This window comes from Corvus hawaiiensis, chromosome Z (assembly GCF_020740725.1).
Source record: "Corvus hawaiiensis isolate bCorHaw1 chromosome Z, bCorHaw1.pri.cur, whole genome shotgun sequence".
NCBI lineage: Eukaryota > Metazoa > Chordata > Aves > Passeriformes > Corvidae > Corvus > Corvus hawaiiensis.
Window position 1 is genome coordinate 17253219 of NC_063255.1, and position 27539 is coordinate 17280757.

The 27539-nt window shown below is 46.5% G+C and overlaps 2 protein-coding genes across 5 annotated transcripts in view; one reads left to right on the forward strand and one right to left on the reverse strand.

The window, feature by feature from the left end:
• Positions 1 to 4439: 4439 nt before the first annotated feature.
• LOC125319445 (aquaporin-7-like) lies at positions 4440 to 17920 on the forward strand. 2 transcript variants are annotated; one of them, XM_048290623.1, is made up of 7 exons: positions 4440 to 4768; positions 8476 to 8601; positions 12148 to 12274; positions 14133 to 14270; positions 15019 to 15137; positions 16517 to 16734; positions 17537 to 17920. In XM_048290623.1, exons 1-7 carry the CDS (start codon positions 4583 to 4585, stop codon positions 17694 to 17696), a joined length of 1074 nt encoding a protein of 357 aa, XP_048146580.1. In that variant the 5' UTR covers positions 4440 to 4582; the 3' UTR covers positions 17697 to 17920. The 2 variants fall into 2 exon arrangements, with proteins under 2 accessions (XP_048146580.1, XP_048146581.1); XM_048290624.1 differs by having other exon boundaries at positions 12148 to 12199.
• Positions 11226 to 27539, reverse strand: part of TPGS2 (tubulin polyglutamylase complex subunit 2) — a 29601-nt gene continuing 13287 nt past the window's right edge. For 2 of the 3 annotated variants that reach the window (XM_048290627.1, XM_048290625.1), the window contains 4 exons: positions 26497 to 26628; positions 24255 to 24368; positions 22450 to 22610; positions 17922 to 20855 (listed from right to left, as the gene is read on the reverse strand). In XM_048290627.1, the coding sequence (XP_048146584.1) occupies positions 20628 to 20855; positions 22450 to 22610; positions 24255 to 24368; positions 26497 to 26628 (635 nt within the window). In that variant the 3' untranslated portion in view covers positions 17922 to 20627. Of the gene's footprint in view, positions 13431 to 17921; positions 20856 to 22449; positions 22611 to 24254; positions 24369 to 26496; positions 26629 to 27539 lie in introns of those variants that run through there. The other variant, XM_048290626.1, reaches the window with a different exon arrangement.

Below are 27539 nucleotides of genomic sequence, written 5' to 3' on the forward strand. Positions count from 1 at the left end.
GCATCCAAAGCTGCCATGCCATGGAACTGAGCAGAAGAGAAAGTGCAGGAGGGGAGATGGTACTTGCACAAGGGAGGTGCTCTGCTCTGCTAGCTCGCCTTCTCCCGTGAAGCACTGTACAAACAGCAAAGGCCATAAAATATGAGATGAACAAGACAAAGTCAGATATTTACTGCCCTAAGCATCATTGTTCCCCATGGTGAGTTTTCAAGTGCCTTTGGCTTCATGTCTGCTTTAAATGACGCATGTGATGTGGCCTCCTCAGCTCCTGGAGGGAAAGAGAAAAAAAGCTCTACCACAGTGCAATAGATATCCCTCATCTAAAGCTTTTACTGTATCTAAAACACCATTGAATTGCTGCATTGCTGTAGGCATTATAGTAAGTGCTCTGGTGAGCTGAGGAGTTGCTCTGCTGGCTTGACCTGTTGTGGATTTGAAAGACACTCCCACTTGCCCTTCTGACCACTGACCTCACCAGTGGTGAAGTGGATGTCCTTGGCTGTCTTGGGGCTGGAAGAGGTCACTATCTGCACTGCACAGTGGAGAAAAGAGTAGTGAGAAGGGTGACTGACCCAGCAGCTGATGGGACTTCTGGCACTCAGCTGGGAGAGGTGTTTTAGCAAGGATCACATAACATGCTGCGTGCAGGTGCAAATGTCTCCTCTGCCCACCACAGGCTGCTTCTGAACAAGGTTTTTGGGCCACTCCCTGGAGATAGGAAAATGGGTAGGGAGGAGTAGATGCTCAGGTGTCACACTGGTGAACAGTAGAGCTGAGAATATATTTTTATCATTTTCATGTCATCTCAGATCTGAGCAATTCAAGAACAGCAGCTAGTAAACTCTGCTAGTCTTCTGTTGTGTGACTTAAGTACTGAAGTGGTGAGCATCCCATTCCACTGGACAGCACAGTCAGTTAGTGGCCACTGAGATGCGTTGGACACATGAAGAAGATCCATGAGAGTGTGATGTGAGAAGAGTATGTGAACAGGAAAATTGGACAATGTACTTCCCCAGAATTATTTCACAATCTCCAGTGATTCATGGGTCAGGGACCACTTGTGTTACAGGGCTGTCCATGTTTAATAGCCATGGGTAGGTTTTTACCTTCATGAATTTGTCTAACTATCTTTAGATGTCTTTTTAGCACCTTCAGCATCCTGTGTCAAGGGCTTTTAGACATTCATTACATAGCCTAGTGCATGAACAGCAGTGTGAGCTTATTCTGAGCAAAGTCATTGCAGCAGTCACATATTTCCCAGCAGAGTCTTCACTGGCTGCTCCTGTAGGCACTTGCTGTGCCTAATGCTGCAGTTTGGAAATGCATGAGCATTTGAGGTGCCAAATTGCTACTCATAGCTTCATAGATCTGTTGTGGTTTGCATCTCACGGCTGTGTTGTGGTCAGAGGCCCATCACATCAGGTCCTGTGCAAATACACCCTGAGGTGGTTCCTGACAGCTGTAAGTGGTTCATGTCGGGAGTGAGGCACAGATCCTCTGCCATTCTCATAAGATTATACATTGTTCATTTGATTGGATAATGAGGTTCTTATGAAGTCAAAATTCAGAAGGTGGTGTGTAACAGTTACTTCCTCACTAGGAAATGGCTGATAGGGATGTGTACGTTTGAGTGTCTGTGTAAAAACAAACATAGGGACAATAAAGACAGTGACAAAATTTAGTAATTGCCATGGGTTAGGGATATCTGCACTGTCAGTGGTGACTGATACGCAGTGTCCTGTGCTTAGGGAAATAAACTGCATGTCAGTGCTGTGCTTAATATGGGACAATTCATGAAGCTGCCACTTGTGTCATCCAGGACTTGTGCCAGGAAACTATATGAGCTGGGAAAACTGCCTCATTTTCAGGGCCCATCAACAGATGGATTTTCAGCTTCTCTGAGTTCCTCTGGGTCAATGTCTTTACAGGCAGGAACTGAAAGAATGGGAATGACCAGGGAGCCATCTCCAGATCCACACCTGGCCTCTCTTTTCTCTGTCTTGAAACAGCACAAGAGGCAAAGGGGGTTGGGGGATCATGAGGGTGGTGAAGTCTAGCTGATGATGGAGGAAACATCTACTCCCACTGAAATGCCTGTGGGACTCCTTGGTGCTTGAGGAGAGGCTGGGCAGTGTCTGAGGGGATTTGTGTGCATGCCTGAAAGGAATCTGTGGCATCTCCCCACAGCTGAGATACTGGGAGCTTATCGGGGTTTCCTTTGGATGCCTTCACGTCCGCACCTGCGGCAGCCCTCTGGGCTGGGGTGGGCTGACACTGGGAAAGCCGACCCAGCCATCTACATCCCAGCATTTCCCTCCCCTGTGCAGAGACAAATCCCACAGGGCAGGCACTGCTCAGCACCAGAGTGAGTCATGCCAGATGCTATATGGTCTTCAGACACTCCCTAGCAGGTGTGATATGGGAGAGCACAGTCGTGTTCTCGAGGAGATAGCTGGGTAATTCACTGATTACACATATAGGCAATGATTACACATATAGACAATGATTAGTGTCACCAGTCAGTTCCTCATCCCACAAAACATGTGGATAACAGACAGCAGCAAAGATGGACTTTTTACAAGGGCCTGAAGTGATAGGACAGAAGCAATGGCCTTAAACTGAAGGAGGGCAGGTTTAGATTAGATATTAAGAATAAATTCTGTGAGGGTCATAAGGCCCTGGCACAAACTGCCCAGAGAAGCTGTGGCTGTGTCATCCCTGGAATTGTTCAAGGCCAGGCTGGATGGGGATTTGAGCAACCTGGTATAGTGGATGGTGTCCCTGCCTGCAGCAGGGGGTTGGAATGAGGTGGTGTTTAACGCCCTTTCAAGCCAAAAGGTTCCATGGTTCTGTGACTCTATGGTCTGCCTATGGGTTTAGCACCATCTCTTGACAGGTTTACAGGTGTAACTTTTATGAGTGGAATGTATGGATGCAGTACACCCGTAAGCACCTGGTGAAGTACTACTGGCTCAGCCTTTCTCTGCTTGCTCAGCAGCAGGGGGAGCAGGCATGGCTGTGTGGCTCTTCGGGAATGTCAACACAAGCTTTTTCATGCTGCTCAAGTGGATGTTGGGCGGATGTGTCTTTCAGACCATCCTGGACTGGAGTGCCCAGGGAAGAGATGACTTACTGGAAACTGGCCAGGGAGGCACAGCCGTGCTGTGCTGTCTCTGGGTACAGTCAGAGGTGGGGAAGTGTTCAGAGCAGTGTGCTGGCATCACCACGCTCTGCAATTTCAAAACCTCTTTTCCCTGACCCAGTGTCTCCTCCCCCAGCCTGCAGCCTTTCCCCCTTAATCTCTCCTTTCAGAATGTGGGTGTTTGTGCTCCCCTAGGAGAAAGCCTGGCTGCTCTTATCTCCAGGGTGATGATGTACTGTGAGCTCTGTAGTTTCCCCAGCTTTCACTTTACTGTGGATTGAAAGCAGACCTGAGCACACGGCTGAAGGCTCAGTGAGAGCACTTAAACGCACAGAGCCTGCTGCTCTCTGCCTGGGCCTGGGCAGACCCATGGCAGGGTCCCAGCACAGGCAGGCAGATGTTCTCACACAGGGGTATGGTGGGAGCACGCCCCTGAGCAGGTCAGGAGAACAAGATGCTCATGGAAATGAAGGATGATGGCAGATGAGGAGCCAGCATGACCTTGTTGGAAATCTCATGGGTGCCTTGTGAGACCTCTGCTGCTTACAGTTCTGGTGCCCCAAACATAAGAAGGACATGGAACTGCTAGAGAAAGTCCAGAGGGGACCACAAAGTTGATCAGAAGACTGGAGCACCTTCCCTACAAAGGCTGAGAGGGTTGGAGAAGAGAAGGTTGTGTGGAGACCTCATAGGAACCTTCCAGTACCCAAAGGGGCCCATAGGCAAGCCAGAGAGGGACCTTTTGTCAGGAACTGTACTGATAGGACAAGGAATAATAGGTACAAATTGAAAGAGGGGAAATGTAAGCTAGATATTAGGAAGAAATACTTTACTATGAAGGTGGTAAGATACTGGAAGAGGTTGCCCAGGGAAGCTGTGGATGCCCCATCCCTGTCAATGTTCAAGGCCAGGTTGGATGGGGTCTTGAGCAATGTGGTCTAGTGGGAGATGTCCCTGCCCATGGCAAGGGTGGATTGTGACTGGATGTTCTTTAAGGTCCCTGCAAATCCTTAACATTCTGTGGTTCTGTGACCTGATCTACTCCTGTGCTTCCATTTCACTCTCTGTTAAATATTTGTGGGTGGGGGAGACTCTCCAAGGCCTTTCACAGGTCAAAGCTGGTGGGTGCCTCAAAAACCATTACTCTTTTCTCCATATAAGAATGACTTCATTCTGTCTGATTAAGTCAGACAAGGGCAGGAGGAGTGTGGCCCAGCATGGGGTGGATGGGTTCCTGGTGACCAGGAGGGTTCCACTCTGTTGCCCAACAATGAGGCCAGGGCCACCCCTGGCAACCCTGTCACACAGAGTCCTGCTCTGCCCCTAAAGACAAACAAAGTCAAGTAATTCTGCTCCTGCCAGCAGCATCACCTCATGGTTTACCTCCATCTGAGCATCCCTGTAGTTGTAGCAGCCTGGTAGCTGTAGCAGCCTGGGGCAATGCAGCACCATGCCCAAGGCAGGACCCCACCAATGAACCGCCACATCCCTCCGCATGTCGCTCCACCTCCCTCTTACGTCCCTTCACGTCATCCTTCTGGCCAGTATGACTGGAGCAAGCCTGATCATCCTTCTGGCCAGTATGACTGGAGCAAGCCTGATCACACGGAAGAGCAGCATGTGCAGGTGATGAACCTTTGGCTGGCTTCAGGGCAAGGGACAATGGGTGAGCTGAAAGGCTGTGGAGGCTGTTATCCTGGGAATGGAGAGCAAAGACATCTGGTCAGAGACAGGTGGGGTGGGTGAGACTTGCTTGGTGCCTGCCATCCATAAAGAGGAGAAGGAGCAGACCATGAATGTGGAATGTCAGACTACAGGGAGCGGGTGTTCCAGGGTATGTCAAACAGGGTCTGCCCTGGACAGCGAAGGTCATACCAGTGCTGTTATGATCTCTCTGGCTAGGTCTTGTGTCCTGAAGGGCACTGTAGATATTTTGGTGCTGTGTTCATTTGGTCTGATTGAGGAACAAGCTGTTCTCGCCTGTGGTGAGCAGCTCCTCTGCTCAGCTGTCTGCTCGTGCTCTTGGCCTCTGGGGAGAAAACGCTCCACCAGCAGGGCTGAAACAAATGGAGTGGCAATGTTCCACCTGCTGATTAGCCCAATAAATAGATAAATGGGCTCCTGGGTGCAGAGGCAGCATGTGCACTGTCAAACAGAGTCAGAGAAATTATTCCTTGCAGAATGCCCTGGGGTGCCTGGGTACTTGTTCTTCGCAGGGCTGCTCTGGCAGGACCTAGGGGCATTGTTCTCCTGGTTCTTCATTACCATGGTTATCAACACCAGGACTGTTAGTGGGCCTTGACTGTGCCAAAACTTTCCTTTCCAAACTGAGACGTTTGTGACTAGTGCTGAAAGCACACCTGTCTTGAGGGGGAAAGTGGGTTTTGTTTAGCAGGTGGCTGCTTAATGTGCAGTGGAAAATATGGCAAAATCATCATAGGGCCAATGTTGAGTGAAGTCTCAACCTGTGAGGGAATCAAGGCAAACATTGGGAGGTGGTGTGGAGCTAAGCATGAGCAGCCAATACTCTTCTAACAAACCTCATAGGAACACTTCAGGTGATAGCACCTGCAAGAAATAAGTTAACTCATGACTGTGACAGGCTAATGCTGCACATGGACAAATGGCTTTGAGAATTTGGCCTAAAATTAGAGGAAAGTGTCTAATCTTCAGAGCAGCAAATTCTGGTAACAGGGTCCAACAGGAGGAGTTGGGCAACAATCGTCTACCACTACAATGGAGAGTGGCCAGGTCACCAAAGGGCAGATGTGGTGTGGCTGCCTGTGTCAGTAGGGGACTGTATTTAGTGACCCCGGAGATCCTTGTCAGCCCTTCGGGTAAGTGAAACCGAGCAAGTACGAGCAGGTTGCTGTTGGGAAACCAGCAGATATTCACAATCCAGCCCTTAGCTGACTCACATGGCTCTCACTTGCTCAAGATCACCACCTCTGGATGCAGGGAGAAGGGGCAGTCCAGCCCACCTGGCGGTCATGGGGGTGCATGGTGGAGCCCTTCACTCCATGTCCCTGTGCAAACACCAGAGGGAAAGTGCCAGTATCTAGCATGACTCATAGGTCAGGCCTCGGATGCTTATTTTAGGTGGGGAAGAATTTCCCTTTGGAGCTGCCTGTTTTTCTCTGCTGATTATAAACTCAGGCACAGTCTCACACACTTTGGGTTTGTGTACTCGCAGAGCAGAGGTGCTCTGGTGCACATGACCCACGGAAAGGTGATGGTTTTGTTATTGTTACACTCCTTGAACACCAGCAAGTCTAAAAATGGCCAGCAGAACCCCAGAATTAAAGGATTCTCACGTTTTCAGCAGCCAGCAGAGGAGTCCTTCTGAACACCTTAAAGGGAGAAATTAATGTCTCAGTGCCATCTTGTGGAATGACCTGTATGAGAGGACAAGCTCCTAGAAGCATGCTGGAGTTTTACAGAATTTGGTGGTAATATTGGAAATTATGCCACAAATACTATCACCAAACCAAAGATTTCTATTGCAAACTGGGATTGCATTTTTCCCTGAGAAGACTGCAAGTCTATGGGAATCCGGTGTTCCCAGAAAGTACCTATCCATTTTTCAGCCCGAATCAGAATATTGAGATGCCTAGAATTAATGCCTGAATGCAGGAGACAAAGCCCATCAGATACACAGCAGCTTCACTGTTTGCCCACAGGGAAGGAATCCACTTGGAAGGCTCCCTGAGATCTAGGAGTGAAAAACAAAGTTGTAGGTCCAGTTGTGGGTGTTACCGACCCACTGATACCTTGCCCATCTGAGAAAGGCTGTGCGATCTCCTGTATGTGGCGATGCAAGGATCTCAGGTGACATGTAAAGTCAACTGGAAATCACCATGTGCAGAAGAAACTTGAGGGTCTTGTCACCACCCCAACCTGGTGCTCCAGGACCCATGTTTGTGCTCCACCAATAAACATTTGCATGGCAGAGAACAAAGTGACCTAGAAAGGTTTATTCTGTGCCACAGCATAGGTTGCAGACCCACAGGACAAAAACCTTCCCACCTGGAAATATGCTGTAGAAACACCCTGCGAGCAACATGATTATCATCCATCATAATTAAATGATCCTTAGTATCAGAGACAGGGCAGTAATTTACTGCATATTTAGCCAGGCGTTCACTGAGGTCAGTAGCTAATCTGTCACTGGAGGAGGGATTACCCCAGTCCATAAAACTCTCCCTGCCACAAGACATACAATCATCTGTGGAGAAGAGAGGAGAATCAGCTTCCCAGGTTCTTCCATACAGCTACTGAGTGCCCTGTGGGTGAAAGAAAAGCTCATGAACTTTTGCCACGCAGTAGAGAAGAGGAAGGCAAGGCTAGGGGCAGCATGAGCAGAGCACCATGTCCCCATTGGGGCAGCTGCTGATGCTTCTGCAGAGCTGTCCCCTCCAGGGCCACAGAGAAGCTGCAGCAAGTTGAGAGGAAGGTGAAGAAAACCAGCAAAGAACCAGAAAATGCTCAAGGGAAAAGGTCTTGAGTGTTCAGTAGATATAAGTTTTTCCATGATTAATCAAAGGTGCTAAAACCTTTTCATTGTGGAGAGATAAGAGCACCTGGTGAGCAGGGAGATAGACAGAGGGAATCCAGAGATGGAGGAGGAATCAGGGCAGCAATGGTTCTGCTCTGGCAGCCAGGTGAGAGGGAAGGTCTCTTGAGACCATTGCTGAGGTTGGCTTCTCCTTGCCCTACATGAGAGGACAGATGGGGTGGCTGGTAGAAAGGCTCTTTGCGAGTGTGACGGCATCTGCAGACACAGGTGCATTCAACAAGAGCAAATATTTGACCTGAAACAATGCATTGTGCTCCTCCCAGCTGCAGACAGCAGAGCACACCAGCTCCAGGCAGAGCATCCTCACTGCAGAAGAGGCATCCAAATAGTCCTGCACAGGCAAACAGTCCCAATCCCACCTGTTTAAAAAATCTGGCATCAAACCACCAGTCAATGGGTTACAATGCAGAACACAAATTCCTGTTCAGTTCCTACAGAAAAGGTTAAGGAGAAAAACAGGTTTTAGGAGCATATCAAGGCTACTGACAGCTCCACTGTTCTGGGGTTAGGCTGCTCCTGAGCAGAGGGACAGTATCACCAATGCCCTCATGACAGAAATATTGCACTCCCACCATACAGCTTTTATAGGATGACATATGGGGGGGGAGGGAAGCGGGGAAAGACTTTGAAGCTAGCTGCTGCTTTATTGGCTTGTTCATGGTTAACCAAAGGAGAGAAGGTGTCTGGGGGTGAAGAGAGGGTGCCAAGTTTCAAAGGGTAACTTGGCTCAGCGCAATGAAGTGTGCCGTCACAACAGGAGCAGCGAGTCAGCTTTATGGAGGTGGGGAGGACAATGTTGGAGAAGACTAAGAAGGCGATCAAGATTCGTAACTGTACCATGAGGGAGCTGCTGGCAGAAGCACTAGGAACATTCATCCTCATGGTAAGGAGGAGTCTGTGCGTGTGTGTGTGTGTGCAACCAATTAAGGCAGCAATTTGTAAGGTCAGTGGTTTCCTACCACATCCTCGGGATTGCTCAGTGGTTGGTTGCTACTGCTCACCCCTCTGCTTTGGTGGGATGGCAGTTTCCTGGCAGGCAGACCATGTGCCAAAAACCTTCTGGAGCACAAAAGTAATGCAGGGAAAGGGAGGTGAGCGCTGGGAGAGAGTGAAATAGGTGAATCATTTCAGTTGGGAAAGACCTTTAAGATTTCAACAATTAACTCAGCACTGTCAAGGCCACCGACTAAAGCATTTCCCTAAGTGCCACATCTACATGTCTTTTAGACACCTCCAAGGTGTTATATATATGTATTATCTGTAAAAGCCACCACTTCCCTGGGCAGCCTGTTCCAATGCTTGACAACCCTGTTGGTGAACAGATTTTTCCTCAAATCTAATCCTCCCCTGGCACAATTTGAGGCCATTTCCTTCTGTCCTGTCACTTGTTACTTGGGAGAAGAGGCCACCCCTCCCCTCGCTACACCCTCCTGTCAGGGAGCTGGAGAGAGTGATCAGGACCTCCCTAAGCCTCCTTTTCTCCAGGCTGAACATCCCCAGCTCCTGCAGCTGCTCCTTATCAAACTTGTACTCCTGACCCTTCCCCAGCTCCACTGCCCTTCTCTGGACATGTTGCTCTTTCAGTTTTCTTCTAGGAGAAAATTGAGGAAGCGTTTGGGAATGAAGTCAAAGATCAGTGTCTAAAATGATTGTGCCACACCCCTTGAAAGATCCCAGAGAGTGAATTGAGGCTTTTCTTCCTGCTGTGCCAGAGGTGTGGTGTAGCTGGGGAGCAGACCCTGGAAAGCAGACCCTGACTCTTCTATCACTGTCAACTGTGAAATGAAAACAGCATTCATCCATCTTCCTCTCGGGGTTGCCAGGGTAATGAACTTTCCAGAGAAATTCTCCAAACCACAACCCAGCATTAGGAAATATAATTACAGGGTGTGAAGCATGCCAGGATTTCACTTTTGAATTTCTTGCTGCCAGTTGAATAGTGCTTATGTAAATCATACATAAACTGCCCCTGTGCTTATGTAAATCATACATAAATGGCCCCCTTGCCTGAGGGATCTGTTTCACAAAGAAATAATTAAGTGGGTTGGAGCTCCTGGGCTGCTTCAGAAGTGTTTGGGTAGAGGACTAGGAAGGTTTTGCAGTCAAGATTGATCCCTGGTGGGGGTGAAGTACCCACTGAGACCAGAGACTTTGATTGTTGGATCAACATGGCAGAATGAGATCCTCCCTCTGAGAAGGCCCACTATCTGTCTGTGCCAACTTGCTACAGCTGGACTTAGCCTCTGCTGAGACTGGACAGAGGCTGGCATGTAAAGGCTGGGCATAACCCAAATAACTTGTACTTGGAGATTAACAGAGGAGGAAGTTAAGACTTGTGTTAGCATAGGGACCTTCTGACACAGCTTTCTGTACCAAGAAAGGTGCTCATTTCCAAGGGCAACAACTGCCTATGCAGAGCACGGTTGCTTTTTATCTCATCATTTTGCACATTTAGCTCTTCGAATTACACTCCCAGGTAGTTTTGCACCCATAGTAAGTCAGAGTACAGACATCTGTGACTCGTCTGCAGCAGCTTAGCAAACCATTTTGCTTTTTTCATTCTCTGTTATTTGGTGGTAGAAGTTCCTAGGTGACGAAGGACAACTTCAGGGTTGTCCTGCCAGGGACGCAGTATGAGGTGGAGACTTTACTCTGCACTCTGACAGTTCAAGGCAGATTTTGCAGCCTGCAGCTCACATTGGCTCTTCCATCACTGATCCATGAGAGGGAAGAGAGAAAAGGAGGGCACTGCACATGGGCTGAAGACAGGAAGCATCCAGCATCAGAACAAAGCATACAGCACCCAACTCTTCAGCAGTGCCTTGGCCCTCAGTGCAACAGGCAATGTGCTGGATGCATCTCCAGGATGCCTGAATGGCTGTTATTTGGACCACAACACTCACCCCAGGGCCTCTCAGTTTAATGGACAGGCAGCGTTGGTAAGAGGAACCCGGCAGCAGGACTAAGCAGCACAAGGACTAGGGAAGAAGGAATTAAAATAAACGATGTTTTGGGACTGTGAGGATGCAAGAAAAGACCAGAGGTTTGGATCTGTGCTGAAAAACAGATTCTGTGGCCTATCATGTGTTTTTTTTCAGGATAATGCTGTTTATGCTCAGTCATGTCTCCTGCCCTGCACTGCTCTCTCTGCACATGTGTGCTCTCCTGCAATACCTGCGCCTTACACATTTGTTGTCTCTTGGGTCTGGCTTTGGAAAAATCAGAGATGCATATACAGAATTTGTGTAATTTGCAGATGTTAGGGGGACATCACAAACTGTTTCTGGGGGCTTTTGCTGAGGCAGACTGAGAAGGGCTCACACTGTAGGGGCTGTAGCTTTGCGCAGAGCACAGAGTGTGGTCTGTGTCTACAAGAGAGATAAGAAGAGCAGCATCTCTGGAGAACAGGGGATTTGGGTGATGTCTATAAGCAATGAGGGGAAGCAGACACATGAGATAAAATTTGGATGCAGGCAGAGTAGCCAGAAAAGATCACAGTTAAACAGGACAAGCCAAAGCAGAAGTTTATATGCTGGAGAACATACTGACTTTCTTGTCTTGAAAGACATGTCACCTTGGATAAACATCAGTGCAGTCCAAGTAACAGGATAAACTTTCCAAATCCTCAGTGGTTTTTTAGGCAGAAACCTGAAGAGATGCCTTGTCCTTCTCCAGACTTTGGTGTAAGAGCACGCAAAGAACTGATTTTTCCACTCTTACCACATCAAAAGCATGAAATAGAATTCCCTCTTTCAGGACAGAGCAATGCCTTGAATATATGTTTTCCTGCTGGAGAGTGTTTACTTTTAGTTTTTTTCTCTGATTCTCCTTTAGTCACTAAAAAAACATTGAAACTTTGGCTGTTTCCAAACTGAAAATATATGTGTTTAATGGAAAAGTTAAACCAGAATTTCCTTTCTTTCGCTGAAATGTTACCAAAATTAGTGCAGAGTTTTGCAAACAGCTGTACGCTGCCTAAACTACATTTTTAGTCAATAAATTGCACACCAGGAAAAGAAGGACAGTAAGAATTTGCACTCCCTCCTTCCATCTGTCTTGGATGTTGTCTCCTGGTGGTCCACAGTGATGCTCCTCCGGTTCATGTCCCTGGTTTCAGGCTGAGGCATCTGCAGTGTGGCTGTGTGAATGACCCCCATGGAGCCCCAGCTCTTGGTGTGAGTGTTTGGGGTTTGTATCCCCATACCCAACCATAATGAGAGTGCCTAGTTTGGTTTGATGGGCACCAGTCTCAGACATCACTTCAATTTTTGCAGGGCGAGGTTGTTCTTTGTCTTCAGACCGTGGTCACCTTAGAGACTTCCTGTGTTTTGGAGCTCATTATTTTTGCAGAAAAAATAGCAAAGAAGCTCAGTCTACCACAGCAACAAGAACACTTTTAACACTCTTTTCTCTCTTTCTTTTTACACAGGTTTTTGGCTTGTCCTCTGTGGCACAAGTGGTATTGGGAAAAGGAAACACTGGTCAGTATCTGAGCATCAATATGGCATTTGGCATTGGTGTTACCATGGGCATCTATGCGGCTAGAGGAGTATCTGGTGAGCAGCACACTCAGGCATGGGACATATCCATGTCCCATAAAGGCCACGTGCGTTGGGGACAGGAGGAATGGGGTGTGGAGGGGGGCAGTGCCTTCACAAAAAAAAAAAGCAGTCCTAGAGCACCCAGGCAAGAAAAGCAGGAGAAGCCAGGCACGCCCAATATACCTTCAGAATACTGACCCCAAACTTGTGTTCTGAGCTGTGACAGGGCAAGTGGGATAGGGAGAGTTGAGGAGGTTTGGCCACCCCCTTCTGTTGTGGCCAGGAGAGCCAGGTTTCAGCAGCTCCCCCATTTGGCCCATGCCAGCATGGCCCAAGCAGACAGGGAGCTCCCAAAACGTGCTGCTGATATGACCCATGGAGAAGTAAATAATTTATTGCAAAGGAGAGCTTACTGCTGATGTTGCAAAAGGAATGGTATGCAAATTTTCTCCTTATCACACACACCCATGCACAGATGCCCCACATGAACGTGGGAAGTGGTGTTTTGGGGCCATGGAGTGGCATCCCCCACATGACAGGAGCATTACCTTTGCCTTCTGCAATTTCTGCATTCGTTTCCACCAGGAGAAGACATTAAGGGCTCTAATAGGCAGAAAATTAAAGCAACTCCTTGCTCTTGAACTGTTGGAGCAGACAGAGGTCCAAATTTGGGGCTGGCTTGGAAAGGAAAATTTTTCCATGTGAGCAGTTAGGAGCAGTCAGCTCTTGATTTTCTTGTCCTTTTTGGAGCTAGTGGAAGCATCCTGGGGAAAGCAGACTGAGGAAAGCAGGACCTGCAGTCCCAAGTGACTTTTGAGAATGAGCTGATCTGTTGAGGAGAGAGGGCAGTGCAGAAGGGATCTCAGTTCAGTCGGCAATAGTATGGTTACAAAGCAAACTTCAGACCTTCCTGACATAGTCATTTGGCTTCATCTGTGTCACAAGATGCTTTTTGTGATCTCTGAAATGGCTGGCCATACTCACATAAGAGCAGAGGATCAAAGAAGGGATCTACCCCCATTCCAGTTATGGTTGTTGGACTGCAGCAGGTGGTACATGCACTTCACTCTGTCCTGCACTTTGATGAAATGATGGGTGTCTGCATCTTACCCCTTTTGGAGTAGAAGATGGTCATGAAGGCTGGAACATTTACTGGCCCCCAAGTTTATACCTAGGCAGGAAAAAAAAATATTTCATTTAGACTCCTGGGGATAGGAGGCCTGAAGAACACATGCGGTTTGCACTGAGGGCACCAGACCTGGAACCATTTAGTTTTCAAAAGCACTATTGTGATGCCAACCTCCTTGACAGAAAGTGTTCCATCAAAACACAGGTCCTCATCTACCAGTAGCCACATAAAAAGTGCTGAGGTATGGGCTCTTTTTAAGCTCAGTAGGGAGAAGCCCCTTGAGAAACTTATAGGGAAACTCATGCCATCCCAAGAGAGGTATGTCTGACAGGTGAGATGACCCACTCTCTGGGGGCAGCCTGTGGTCTACAGAATTTTTAGAAGACTAGCTAGGAGCTCTTTGACCTGCATGATTCAGCTGTTGAGAGAGAAAGGCTCATTTTGTGTCTGTGCTGGATTAAGACCCTGACCTGAGAGAGTCTTGCTGTTCTGGGTCAGTGTCTGGGTGATTACTGTGGGGCATGGGGCATAGAACCACAGAATATTTTGGGTTGGAAGAGACCTTTCAAGTTCATCCAGTCCAACTGCCCTGCAATGAGCAGGGACATCTTCAACTGCAGCAGGTTGCTCAGAGCCCTGTCCAACCTGGCCTTGACTGTTTCCAGGGATGGGGCATCCACCACGTCACATGTTCCAAAACAGCTGCACCAGTGTTGAGGCCTCTCTTTTTCTGTGATTTTGCAGGAGCTCATCTGAATGCTGCCATCACCATTACACAATGGGTTTTAGGAAACCTCTCCTGGACAAAGCTTGCAGCTTATATAACCGGCCAGTTCCTGGGCTCCTTTATGGCAGCAGCCACCGTCTTTGCCCTCTACTATGGTAGGGTCGTGTCTTTTATCACAGAGGTTGCTGTAGGTATAATTTCATTCAGCTCACACTCTTGTCAAAAATATGTCCTTTTACAGTACCTAGCATGATTTCTGGGTGAGGAGGGCAAGCTCCTGGCTTGTGGGACAGACTTCACAGCTCCAGTTCAGAGCAGGTCCCAGATATACCTCTGGGAAGGATACACAATTCCTGGAGAACACAGCTCCTTTTACTCAGGGCATTCCCACTTTCCAAAACCTGTCTTCAGCAGAAGGGCAGTAGCTGCATTTTGTCAGCATTTTGTTTCCAGGTCTGCAAGAGCTTTATTTACATGAACTACCATGTATTAGGTGCTGCTGGAGCTCTGGGGGGACTCTGCTGGTCTGTGGAATGCAGGTTTGCAGCCATCAGGGGTTTTGAGCTGTGAGCAGAGGACCCACCACCCACTGTCTCTAGCATGTCTCAGTCTCTGAGGGGCAGAGGGTTGGAGGCCTCCACTGCCTGCAGACCATCCAGGCTACCCCAGGCTCCTGGAGCAGGGATAGGGAGCTGGTAGGTGTAAGGAAGCGACTGCAGATCAAAGTGTGTGGGTAACAGGTATTGGTGAGTTCATGCCCTGCGAGGAGTGTATCACCTCCATCACGTCTTCCATTGCCTCCCTTCTACCTGATGTCTGTGCTGGCTGCAACAGGTGGACTTGTGTGTGTGTGTCCTGTGGGATCAACACTGTGCTAACTTCCGTAATTCCCACTTCTCCTAGATGCTATTTACGACTACACCCAAGGAAACCTTACAGTGTCAGGACCAACTGCCACAGCGATGATCTTTTCCACTTACCCTGCTCCCAGTGTATCCTTGCAGGGAGCCTTCTTCACAGAGGTCAGTGGGAATGGCTGTGGTGTGCTAGGAGAAGGTGGGTAGTACAAGGTGCTGCTGCAAGGCTGCTACAGGGTCCCCACAGCCCTACATACACAGACACAACCACAACCTCTTCCCCAAGGAGCCCAGCATCCAGGCAGGTGCCTGAAAGGTAAGATCCGAGGCATCTTGGTGGCGGGGCAAGCCTAAAGGGCTGGGCCTAAAGGGTAATACCTGAAGGCTGCTCCATAGCTTGGTCCAGGGCCTCTCCAGACACCTTCCCTGCATGCAGCACAAGCAGTGGGAAGTGAGAAGCTGAGCTGTATCACCAGCCATCTCCTCTGGGTTCTGGGCTGAATCCCTATTTGGATTCCACACCCAATCCATGCTCCTTGGCAGCTGTGCTGGGTGTCTCTCCCCAGCATGGAGAGCCTGGGACTGTCCCCACATGAGCACAGCCTGGATTGAACCTCTATGTTTGAACAGACCCACTGAGACTGTGCAGTGGATTCCCAGCTTACAGCACAGTGTCCAGATGCCCAGAAATAGGAAAGGGATGCTTCAGGGGATGTGGGGCACTGAGACACCAGGGAAGGAAGATTCACTTCCAATGCAAATCTGGAAGTCTATGATTTTGACTCTGAGCTGACAAAACTCCTGCCTGGGCATGATGAAAAGGATGGTGGGAGTGGAAAACCCTAGAAGTGGGGAGTGGATCCCCTCAGCCTCCTGTGGACCAGGAAGTGTCCTTGATGCCCAAGAAAGCAAATAAGAGTGACAATGCCTTGACAAAAGCTGCAGTTTCTGGTTTTGCTGGTGTCTGTGCAAGCAGTCCATGTCTCTCCAGCTGCATTTTCTGAAGCAGGAAGATACAGGTGTCATCACCTCTATCAAAACTATGCTTCTTGATGTCCCAAGCACTGCAAATCTACAAATACCAGCTATGTAGTCACTGATGGGAAATTCAGTTTCCCAGGTGAGCATCTGGTATCTGCATACAGGCTGTATAAAACATCACTTCCTCTAGGGAGGATCAGGTTTGTCTCGTGAGCAGTTTGTTATGGCTCTGCTTCTATTCGACAGAATGTACTTAAAATAACCCATTTCCCTGACTTGAAAGATGGAGAGAGAGGACATTGCTGAGAAGTTTGTATCAGTCTTGGCGATGAAGCTTTTTGCTGAGAAAACCTCAGCAAAGGTGATGAGGTTTTTGCTGAGAGAATTTTCTTCAGTCCACCTGTGAGGAAGGAATAAGAGTTGGGTCTTTCCTGCCTTGACCAGACCATGAATCTCATCTCCTCTTTCATTCTGGGAAGTCTCTCCCTCTTTGCTGAGCAGGATCTTTCAGCCTTCCCCATTCTCTCTCCTGACCGGTTCTTCTCCCTTGTCTGTTCCTGCAGTTTACAGCAACAGTTATGCTGATCCTGGGCGTTCTAGTCATCCAGGATGAGAAAAACAACGCAGCCTTGAAAGGCGCTCAGCCCATGCTCTCGGGTATGCTGGTCCTGGGCATTGGTCTGGGAATGGGGCTGAACACAGGCTATGCCATAAACCCCTCCAGGGACTTGCCCCCCAGGATCTTCACGGCAATGGCTGGCTGGGGAATGGACGTCTTTACGTGAGTGACCTGTTCTGCTCTTACACTGCTCAGCTTGCCAGGGGGGAGATAAGCACAAGATTAAATGTGTCATGCAGCCTTTTTCTTTGGACCAAGTGATGATACCACTGCAAAGTGTGCCTAGAGGCGCCCTGTGCATTAGGTACACAAAATTTAGAGTACCCTAATTCTCCTGCACGGGATTCCGCGGCTTGGCACTCAGATACCTGTTTGGGCACCAAATTGTCTGCCTGTTCACTGGAGATCCAGCTGGTTTTTGCAGTGACCAGAGAGCCAGAATGCAGCTCACTGAATGCAGGTGCATTGCTCAACAGGTCTCCTAAATTTAGAGTCTGAATTTGGAGATGAAACCCTGCCTTCCTCTATCTAGTAAGATGGTGTCGGGCTTTTCTTATAGTGAGATCATTACCACAGTCTCCTGTCCTGGACACCCATTTTCCTTAAATTTCCAGAAAATGTATTTGAGAACTCCGTAGAAGAGTTGCAGATGTGATTGGAAACAGGGAGGCAAAATGCCTATGTCTGTCTGAGAGTCCACTCATCAAGACCACACAGCCCATTTCTTTTGGACAAAAGAAACCTGCAGTGTGGAGCCACCTTTCCACACTGATGGGGAAAATGACCTTCCCTCCAGCAATCATGTGAGAGGACAGTGAATTTGTGTAAGCCAATTGTAGGCTTAGTGCCTGGAGTGGGACAGACTCCTCTGCTCACACAGCTCACTCCTGCCCCAGCACAATGTGGTGGCAGTGCAGTGGTTCCAGTCTGGCTCACCAGCTGCCTCCTCTGTGTTTCATTTCAGGGCTGACCATTCCTGGTGGTGGGTCCCAGTTGCAGCTCCAATTCTGGGATGTCTTGCTGGTGTTTTCATCTACAAAGCCTGCATTGGTTTTCACAACGAACCTGACCATGAAACTGAAAATAAGAAAGAAGAGGCAGGCACAGAGACTTCCAAACTGTGACGGCCACGTGCTTTGATGACACATGTGAAGGGCACATCTGTTTATCCACCATGAAGGTGGACAGACGAGGGACTAGATTTCAGTAAACCTACTCTGCTTAAATGGACAAACTTGGTATCTGAGATATTGGGCAGACCTGCACAGGGCTAGACCAGACTGTGACCTGAAGAAATTATTCAATCTCTCTGTATGAAAAAAAAAAATAAAAATAAGATAAACCAAAACTCAATCCACAAACAATCATTGTATTCTGAAGAAAAGCAAAGCAGAGCTACAAATCTCCAGATACATATATATTCATATAAATCAAAATACATGCATCAACAGTGGCAGGACCAACATGATTAATTTAATTAACACAGAAATTTTCATCTGAAATATACTTTGGTAAGAGGTAGATACTACAGTGATGGACCAGGGGCCTAGGCTTTCATTTGTGTATCTGTCACCCTAACAAACACCTAGTTTGGCAGAGCACAGAAGAGAGAAGAACAAGGACAGTCTAAAATAGAAACATGAACCTGTTGGGTTGTTTGGGTTTTCCTCATACTTTTGTTTTTTTTGATCTGAACATTCAGGAAGCATTTGAAAAATTAGTAAACTAAACTACAGGGTCTCCTGAATCCTGCCACAGTTCTGCTGGAACATGCTGGCATCAAAGAACCATGTGTGTTACTGACACTCTTGACTTGAGCTACACCAACTACCACCACAGGAAAGAATTCGGACAACTTCTGTGACAGCGTCTCCAAAAACCTGAATACTCCCACCCCCCCAACACACTTTTTAAAAACTTTTTTTTCTACTCTGAATGCATGAGAAATGTAAGAGATTGCCCTGCTGCTGCAGGAATTCTGCTACCTCCATCTGAACGAGGAAGTGGGCCTGCAACAGCCTTACAGGTTTGAGGTGTCACTGGATTCAAAGCAGAACAGTATCAGAAGCTGCCTGTTCCCAGGAGGGTGACAAGAGTCAACTTTTCTAGAAAGTGCTTAAGCAAGTATGGTATGTATGTCAAGCACATAACTGCAGTTCCAGGGCTGGGTGCCATGAATAAACACAGAGATCTCCAAGAGCAGGAAGTGACAGAACATCTCTACTGCACAGAATTCCAGGGCATTTACTGGCTTTAATGATCATTCCCATCCCAATATTAAAAGGGTAACTGATGGGTTGCTATGGTATGGGGTGGGGTTGGGTGGGAGGTACTGACATGTGTGCTTTCTCATTAGAGCTGACTATATCAGTGGAGCAGCTACAACAGACCTTCACCTGTCTCAAGATGCACATGGGCTTGAGAGGCTGCATTAGAGCATTTCTTGTCATCTGAGGGTGGCAGAGAGTGGCTGCCAGGCAGTGCAGCAACTGCATTTGAATGTAGGCCCTGGGCAGTGCTGGAAGCCAGCAAAATACGCCTGAGCAGGGGCTGCTGGCTGCAGAGATTTTGTACAGTGACTGCAGGACAGAAGTGGAACAGCTGTCACACAGGTCAGTCTTTTGGCCTGTGTGAAATAAACTGGGAATTTCTGAGTAGCTCAAGAGGGATTAGCTAAAAGCACTGTAACCCATCCCTTCTCAGTGAAAGATTCTCCACTGCATTAAAGAAACACCCCGAACAATCTGTCCGGCACACTGCTCTTGCCACACATCCTTTGCATCCCACGAGTTCCCAAAGCATCTTCAAATACCCAATCACTCTGAAGGAAAATATTCAAATATTTATTAAAATACTATTAAGCATTTACAGCATAGCTTCATCTTTCTGAAGGCCATACAAATACTCATGAAAGCCTCACAACATCTCTGTGAGGTAGGCTTGTCTTGTGTAATTATGTGGTCATTTCAAAAATTAAAGATGATGCTGTTTAAATAGTCAATGCTTATTTGAAAACAGTGATTTTGATTTCTGTATTTAGGCACAAAGTATGTTGGTGCTACCATGATTCCAGCATATTTGGAAGACAGAATAGCATAGAAAAGTAATGGAAATAATCAGCTGTAACTGAAAACCAGCAGTGAACGGGATATAGTGCAGTTCTAACCTGAAAACGTACAGTATAGAAAACAGCATCAGGGGCTTCTAAGACTGTAGGATCTCAGTGGCCCCTGGTGAGATCCTGCCTAACTGAAGAGTGTCAAAGGCTGTTTCAATGGCCAGCTTTGCAATGAATGTGTGACAAACCAAGGGGTCCTCCTGGCTGATGGGACCCAACACTACTGACCCTCTGCTCAGCAGTTCCCACAAAAGGGAGGCAACAAGGGATCTTGCAGCTTCTGGCTTCACGATTATTGCAAATCATGTCACCATATGAAAAGATACAGCACAAAGGCCAAAAAGTGGTCTAGGCTGCAGAGCAAGTGGCTAGGCAAATGCAGAGACATAGAAGTCCCAAGTCCCATTTTACTATGAATCTCAGAGCAGAAGCTGGAAGGAGCACAGGGAAGTGCACAGTTTGATTCTATCTGGAGTGAAAGCTACTTCTCTGTCCAGTGGGTTCCAGCCTGCTCCCACAGCATGCAAGATCAGGACAGTTTTCTTTCAAAGGACATGGCAGAAATATCTTCACACCCTCTACTTCAGCATGGGTCTGTTAAAGTTACTGTGAATTACATTTGCTTTCATTTCACTGCTGCAGTTGTACAGGAACAGAAGCTTCCTTATGGAGCAGTGACATCAAAGGTTTCTTCATGTCCTCGGAAAAGTATGTGCTGCAAGTAGCAGAAGGGAATAAAATCGATGTCTCGGGTTTTTTTTTAAGAGTCTCCAGGAACTACATCCACATGGCTGCTATATTTCATGCAAGTGCTGCAATGTGTTTTCCATGGGCACATCTATTCATGCACAAGGAACTTGGTCTGAACCACTGAGACTCTGCAGCAGAAAACATCAAAGCTTATTGCAAATGTTGTCCAGGGTCAGATCTGGCGGGCTCACTTCCTTGAAGAATTCCCAGCTAGTGAGGATGTCTTGGCAGAGGTCATGCTCGTGTGACTCTTTTGGGAGCCTGGTGGCTGTGAAGGTGGTTTCTTCTTGAGCACTGGAGTTTTGTTCTTGCTTTTAAACACTTTATTGGGGTCCAGCTTGTTCACAAAAGAATCAGCTTCTTCAGTCAGGAGTGCTGTGTTGATGGTTATGGGTTTATACATGTTAAACCATTGCTGAAAGGCAGGATGGTGGGGAACACAAGTTAAATTCAAACTGCAGTTAGACAATTCCACCTTGCTCCCCATCTTCCCCAAGACATGATTTTAATCCTATGCCACTTATGAGTTTGCAGTTTACAGGACTTGGAAGAGTGCTTGTGATAAGGATACACAAGGCATGGCTACAGCCCCAGTCCTGGAACTGCATTCCAGACAGGGAAGAGGAGAACCAGACACAACCCTAACACCACCTTTCCTGCAGTGTAACTCCTATCAGGAGCGATTCCTGATTTAAACCACAGGAGAAAAAGCAAAAGGATGGGATGAAACTAAACCACATTTATTTAGATTCAGATAAGCATAAAAGATTAAAAACCCTTGGAATTTAAATGTACTTATAAACTGAAAACCAACTAGTTGAATTTCTCAAAATGTAACCTTCCTCCCTCTCTTCACACATAAAATAACGAATATTTTTAACTCTTTACAGAAAAAATTTTGTGTTTGTTTGTCTTACTCTTTCTGCTTCTATCTAGAAGTAATTACAATGACTTGGGTTTTTTTTGTATCATTTCTCCATTGACAAAGTCAGGAAATAATGGAGTAGGAGTTATGGTATTCCAAATCAAAGTGAAACCATCAGCAAAATGTTGAACAAGATGAACAGAACATCAATACTGAAATGTAGATAGCAATCTACTAACATACGGCTTAGTGGAAAACAGCTTTAATATACCCCCTTGAAAACCTTTAAAAATGATAATGGCTAACGAAGTAGGAGGATTTTAACCAACAGGGGCTGCACATGTTTAGGGAATAGACAAATGATTCCTCTTAAGGTTTGCAAATATACTGAACCTAATAAAATACTTATAGCAGGTAAGTTGCAGAAAAGCAGAGCACAGTGCACGTACACAGCCTTGACTGATACAGTACAGTGCAGTGTAACAGGGAAGGCATCAGGAATGAAAAGAACCAAATTCTAGAGCCACTATTTGATGGGAAGTCAGGAGTGATTTTAGTAATTCTGATGTGCACACAGGACCAGGGAATGCCATGCTGGTAAGAGAGCTGTCATGTCTGGGTGAAGTGCAGGACACTCACTGATTCCCAACAGGCCTTGCCGAGGTGCACTGACACTGTGCTGTGTTCAGTAGGATCATCAGCTCCATTGCCTGACCTCTCACAGCCTGGAGGCAGGGATAAGGCTGAAGGCCCAGTCAAACAGAAAAAGAGCAGAAGCCTCTAATAGCAGGATTTTGGCATGGCAGAATAGTATTTTTAGTAATAAGTGACTGGAATGGTCATAAGGCTTTATGTAGACGTCTTCTGTAACTACCTTTAGGACTTTAAATTGACCTTTTCTGGGCATAATTTTTATCAAGGCCCAACTGCCTTGAGAAAAGCAGGATTAACACAGTATTAGTGAATTCAAATTACTGTGAAGCAAATGACTGTTAACAAGTCACAGGGAAAAAACTTGTGATCCCTTCCATAGGTCACCAGGAAGGTCCCCTTGAACCTAGACACTGCTTGCCAAAAGGTGGGAAGATGTTTTTCCAGCCTATACTTATGCAAAATATTGACAAGCTGGACGCTGCTGTCCTACCTTGGCCTGGGGGCTGACTCCATAGCTGGTGAAGGCGTACTGCCACTGTGGGAGACCCAGGTGGGTGATGAGCAGGCGGTAGTAAGCTGTGAAGGTTTTGGTGAGGAAATGCCAATACAGAGCCCTGTCCAGGAACCAGATCTCTGTGTCTGGGGAGACCACTAGAATAAAACAAGCACAAATTACACTGTTGCTTTGCAGTGATAAGATTAACCCCTGGCCACTGTCAGGTGGGAGACACAACATATCAGAATGGCTGTTTTACGTACATCCAGGGTTGCCCCAGCCCAGGTACAGAATCCAGCACTTGTCTTTGTCAAACTTCATATGGTTGGTGGTTGCACAGCTCTCTAATTTGTTGAGGTCTCTTTGCAGGGCCTTTGAGAGAGATATCAGCTCCTCCCAATTTAGAATAATGGACAAATTTAATATCCATTACAGTCCTGTGTCCAAGTTGTTTATAAAGACACTGCAGAGCACTGGGCCCAAGATGGAGTCCTGCAGAACCCCACCAGTGACCAGCTGTCAGCCTGATGTGACCCCATTTACTATAACCCTTTGTGCCTTACCCATCAGCCAATGTTCACCCACGGCATGAGGTATTTGTCTAGCTGTGTGCTGGACAATGAATACAATGCTGTTCCTTCACAACCTGGGAGTGACACGCTACATGGAACATTCTTGGACATCAGCAACTTTGGAGTATATGTTCAAAGTACAATTATGGCAAACATTTATCTGCCCCACAAAGTAAAAAGCAACTAACTCTATTGTCAGTCATCTGGATTACTGAATAGAGTCCAGAGTCTGGAAGTCATGGGAGTGTGTGCTGCCAACAAAAACACATTTTGCAAAATCTTTCTACAGTGATCAAATACTTCTCTGGTGGTGACATCCTTTGTAGCATAAAAAGAAGTTATTTTCTTGGGAGAGTGAGATGCTGAACACTGTCCTTTAAACAGACTGCCCCTGTGTTGACATTGACACCTGTAACCAATGCTCCCTTTCCTTGCCCAGGTTATCCATGCGCTGAAATCACTAACACTGGAAGGCAAGAGGACAAGAACTTCCTGCCATGGCATTTGCAGTCACACCCAATGAAAGACACAAGATAACAACCCAAGATTTTTCTTAAGAACCTGTATATTGCAAGTGCAAAGCCTGCACAGTAAACACACATACATCTAGTGACCTGTGCACTGTGTCAGATGACAACTATTTTATGAGTGCCTTGGGTGTTTCACTAGTCACTCAACTGATAACAGTTATCTCTGTATCTGTCAGAAGAAACAGCTCAGCTCCCATTTCTCACCCTCCCATTAACCCTTCCTGCCACATTTTGACCTAGTTAGTGCCTGGAGGCTGTGCATCCATGCACAAGGTGGAATAACCAGTCTAATTCTGTCTCAGCTTTTTTTACCATCTACACTTTGTTTCTAAGCAGAGTTACACCCTTTCTCATCAAAATGTAATGGCTTTGTTCCGAGACATGCAAGCAACCAGAGACAGATTAGTGGAAGTCTGTATTAATTTCAACACAATTGTCTGTAGGTCACATGTGAATACTCCCCTGTTTCTATGCATGCAGAAATCATAAGTTATAACTCAGACTCCAACATTAAAAGGAGTGAAAATGTTAGATCTAGCTAAGGTTTGACTCCTGACTTCAGTGGATACAGGACATCCCAGTAAAAGTTTCACCTACAAATTGCAAAGAAGATAGACATACAGGGTAACTCTCCACGTGTGGCCTCCAGATACAACCCACAACAAGAGATAGCTAACTTTACTTTCTTCAGTCTTACCTGGTTCAGCATGCTTATAAACAAGACAGACTTTCCCATTCCCATTGCATGGGTCTAATTCAAAGATAAGACTACGAGAATCAAAGTGCGGCTTCTCTGGTTTGTCTCCATTACCTGAAACCAAGGGAAAAAAATCATGAAACATGTCTGGAAACTGACTGTGACTCAGTTGCAAAGAGTCAATCTGTTTTATACTTATTAATAAATCAGCTGATGAAGAACTGAATCAAACCATTACATTTATACTTCTTGGAAATAATTAAATTCCCTATGTTTAAAATAAAACCAAGGAAAAAAAAAAGTGAGAAAAATATTCATTTCTGTTAGGAAAACAAACCACAGAGTCAAAATCAGATGGCTGAAAATAGTTCCTCCCTGGCATTAAGCTTCTAGTTCCTCCCTGGCATTAAGCAAGACAAGGTTTACAGATGTCACTCCTGAGGTTTGTCTAATCTTTTCTTAAAGTTCTCTACTGTTAGAGAAGGCACAGTCTGTAGGCAAACAATCCAAATCCATCACTTATCACTTAGAAGTTTTCCTCATGGATCCAGAATCTTCCCTGCTACAACTGAAGCCCATTACTTCTGTTGTACATACCATATGTTTTTTTGTCCTAATTTATTTTTTTCTAAGGAGGACAGGGAGAAAAAAATTATTCTTTTTCTCTTGGGCCAAGACATTAATGAAATTGCAGTCATATGTTTTTCTCCATACATTCCAGCGTGACATCAGCATCCTTCTCAACAACCATGTCTGACTCTTATTCAACCTGTGACCCTCAACCACCAATGAGCATTTCTACAAAATAATTTTGGGACTGTGTAGTTGCAAGTTCTTGCAGAATGCAATTTTGAAACCTAAAGCTGATGGGGAAGAAGTGGACATAAAAGCTGTACTCTTCAGAAGAATTTTCCATGAAAGTCAGGATGAGAACTTCTATGAGGTAATTTTTTCAGTGTACCTTATAAATGCATCAATGAAGGTTTAAGCCACTAAATAGAAGCAGAATTTGGTGCATTTCATTACAATGGCTAGAAGATCAGGAGCAGCCAAACTGGAATGTGCAAAAATACTTTCAGCCACATTTAGAAGCTAGAAGAGCTTATAGAGATGCAGAGACAAGACTGAAATCAAATTGCATTCTTTTAAGAAATTGGTGTGACACCTGGCTGTGTTATTATTCTCTTGATTTTTCCAGCTGGACTGTAAGAGCTCTGACAAAATGAGTGAGCTTTTTTTTTTCTTTTTTATCTTCTCCAAATAGCAGCATTCCCAGCATTTTTAGGCAGCCTGGAACACACATTACCTCATAGTTATATGCACGTACCAGTTACTTTTCCGATTCCAGCTGTCTTTTCACTACCAAAACAAAACCCGTTATCTTTTGTTCATGTAACACCATAAGCACACAAAGACTTTGGAAGCTGAATCACTGGACCAAGGCTCAGGTGAAAGTTTAAATAGGGAAGAGGCAGAACAGGAAGGCTGACAGGCTGTTAGAAGAGGATGCAAATAACACTAATCCCCATGACATTCACAGCATACAGATCTACCTGCCAAGGCTGTAGGGGACTACATAAAAGATCTAGCCCAGGAGACAGGTAGTCACAGAATGGTTTGGGCTGGAAATGGACTTTGAAGATCATCTTGTTCCAACTGCCCTAACACGGACAGGGACACCCTTCTCTAGACCAGGCTGCTAGACCAAGTAATTCCCATCCACCTGGAATGACCTTTTCTGTTGCTGTATTGTAGAATGGAAGGGACATTACAGATCATCTTGTTCTAATTCCCCTGCCATGGGGGATAGCTGAGGTGCTGAGAGAATTGGGTTTGTTCAGCCTGGAAAAGAGAAGGCTTCAGGGTGACTTAACTGTGGCCTTCCAGTATGTGGAAGAGAGCCTATAAGAAAGAAGGAGAGGGACTTTTTAAAAAGACACATAGTGACAGGACAAGGGGCAATGGCTTCACACTGAAAGAGGGTAGATTTACATCAGATATTAGGAAATAATTCTTTACTGTGAGGGTCATGAGGCACTGGCACAGACTGCCCAGAAAAGTTGTGGATGTCCCAACCCTGGAAGTGTTCAAGGTTATGAACACTTGAATGTTGGATGGAGATCTGAGCAACGTGGTCTGGTGGAAGGTGTTTTGGCCCACGTATCTTGTGCTATATCCTAACATTAAAAGAACAAAAGGGACGAGGCAGAGCAGCTTTTCTAGCCTGTTAACAGTGCCTTACCTTCATCATCTGTGTCATCTTCAAGGTCAGCGAGAGTTGGAGCATTAGGCAGAGTGTACATAGAGGAACCCCCAAGCCGGCACAGCTTCGAGACACTGTTAATCACCATGGAGCCCAGGGGCATTGGGGTATCTGCAACAAGGCTGATCATTAATCACATCCAGTGTCAGGAAAGCATGGGAGGTATTTCTTTTCCTCCAGACATCAACCTCTATGGCGTGAAGAGATGGTTATACCCAGCAGACCTGGACACTTAAGTAAGACACTACAGGAGCAAAAATGAGGCTTTTTCAAACACAGACTTGCACTTAGATGTGATACAACACCATCTCAGAGATGTAAAGGTATGAGAATTACACTGCTGGCCAAGACTGTGCTGCAGCTGTTAGCTCAGTCCTGTGAAAAATTAAAAATCCTGGCTACAGGATTTCAGCTACAGCCTCTTCCTCAAAGCTCTTTTCCCTGCTGCTGCCCTTCCTATCAGAAACCACCCCACACATGCACAGCTTACTGGGAAGCTTGTCCTCTTCTACTCCATGTACCTGCTTAGGGTACATCCTCTTGGTTGCCAGTTTCACAGAGGATTTTATCAGTGCATCAACATGTGGGTGTTCCTGAAAGAACACTTGAGGACTTGTCACTTGTCCCTGTTTCTGAGGACTCAGACTGTTACCAGACATCAAGGCAGCAAGCACCCTGTTCAGCCATGTCCCAGTGTGATGGGACTCAGAAGGCACTGCTGGATGTTTGCTCAAATAAGACAGTTGTACCAGCAGCCTTGGTCTCTGCGCACTTGTGAGCCCTGAAAACAAGACTCTTTAGAGCTCACAACACAACAAATCCTGCTTGAAACATGACAGGAGTCACTGCAGGTGCTACAGCACTGATGTCAACTGTCTCTGAAATGTCATTTCCCCTCCTGAGGAAGACCCTGTATTTGACACCCATCTCCAGAAGTGAGCAGTGTCCACAGCCCTACTTGAGAACCCTGCCTGAAGGCAGTGACAGCCAGGATAACAGCAGCAGAGTGAACAAGCTACCTG

Excerpts from the sequence above, each read along its gene's own strand:
- LOC125319445 (XM_048290623.1), top strand. The coding sequence starts at position 4,583 with ATGCAGCACCATGCCCAAGGCAGGACCCCACCAATGAACCGCCACATC. Across the intron at positions 12,275-14,132 it reads TGCGGCTAGAGGAGTATCTG|GAGCTCATCTGAATGCTGCC; the intron begins GTGAGCAGCACA and ends GTGATTTTGCAG. Across the intron at positions 15,138-16,516 it reads AGGGAGCCTTCTTCACAGAG|TTTACAGCAACAGTTATGCT; the intron begins GTCAGTGGGAAT and ends CTGTTCCTGCAG.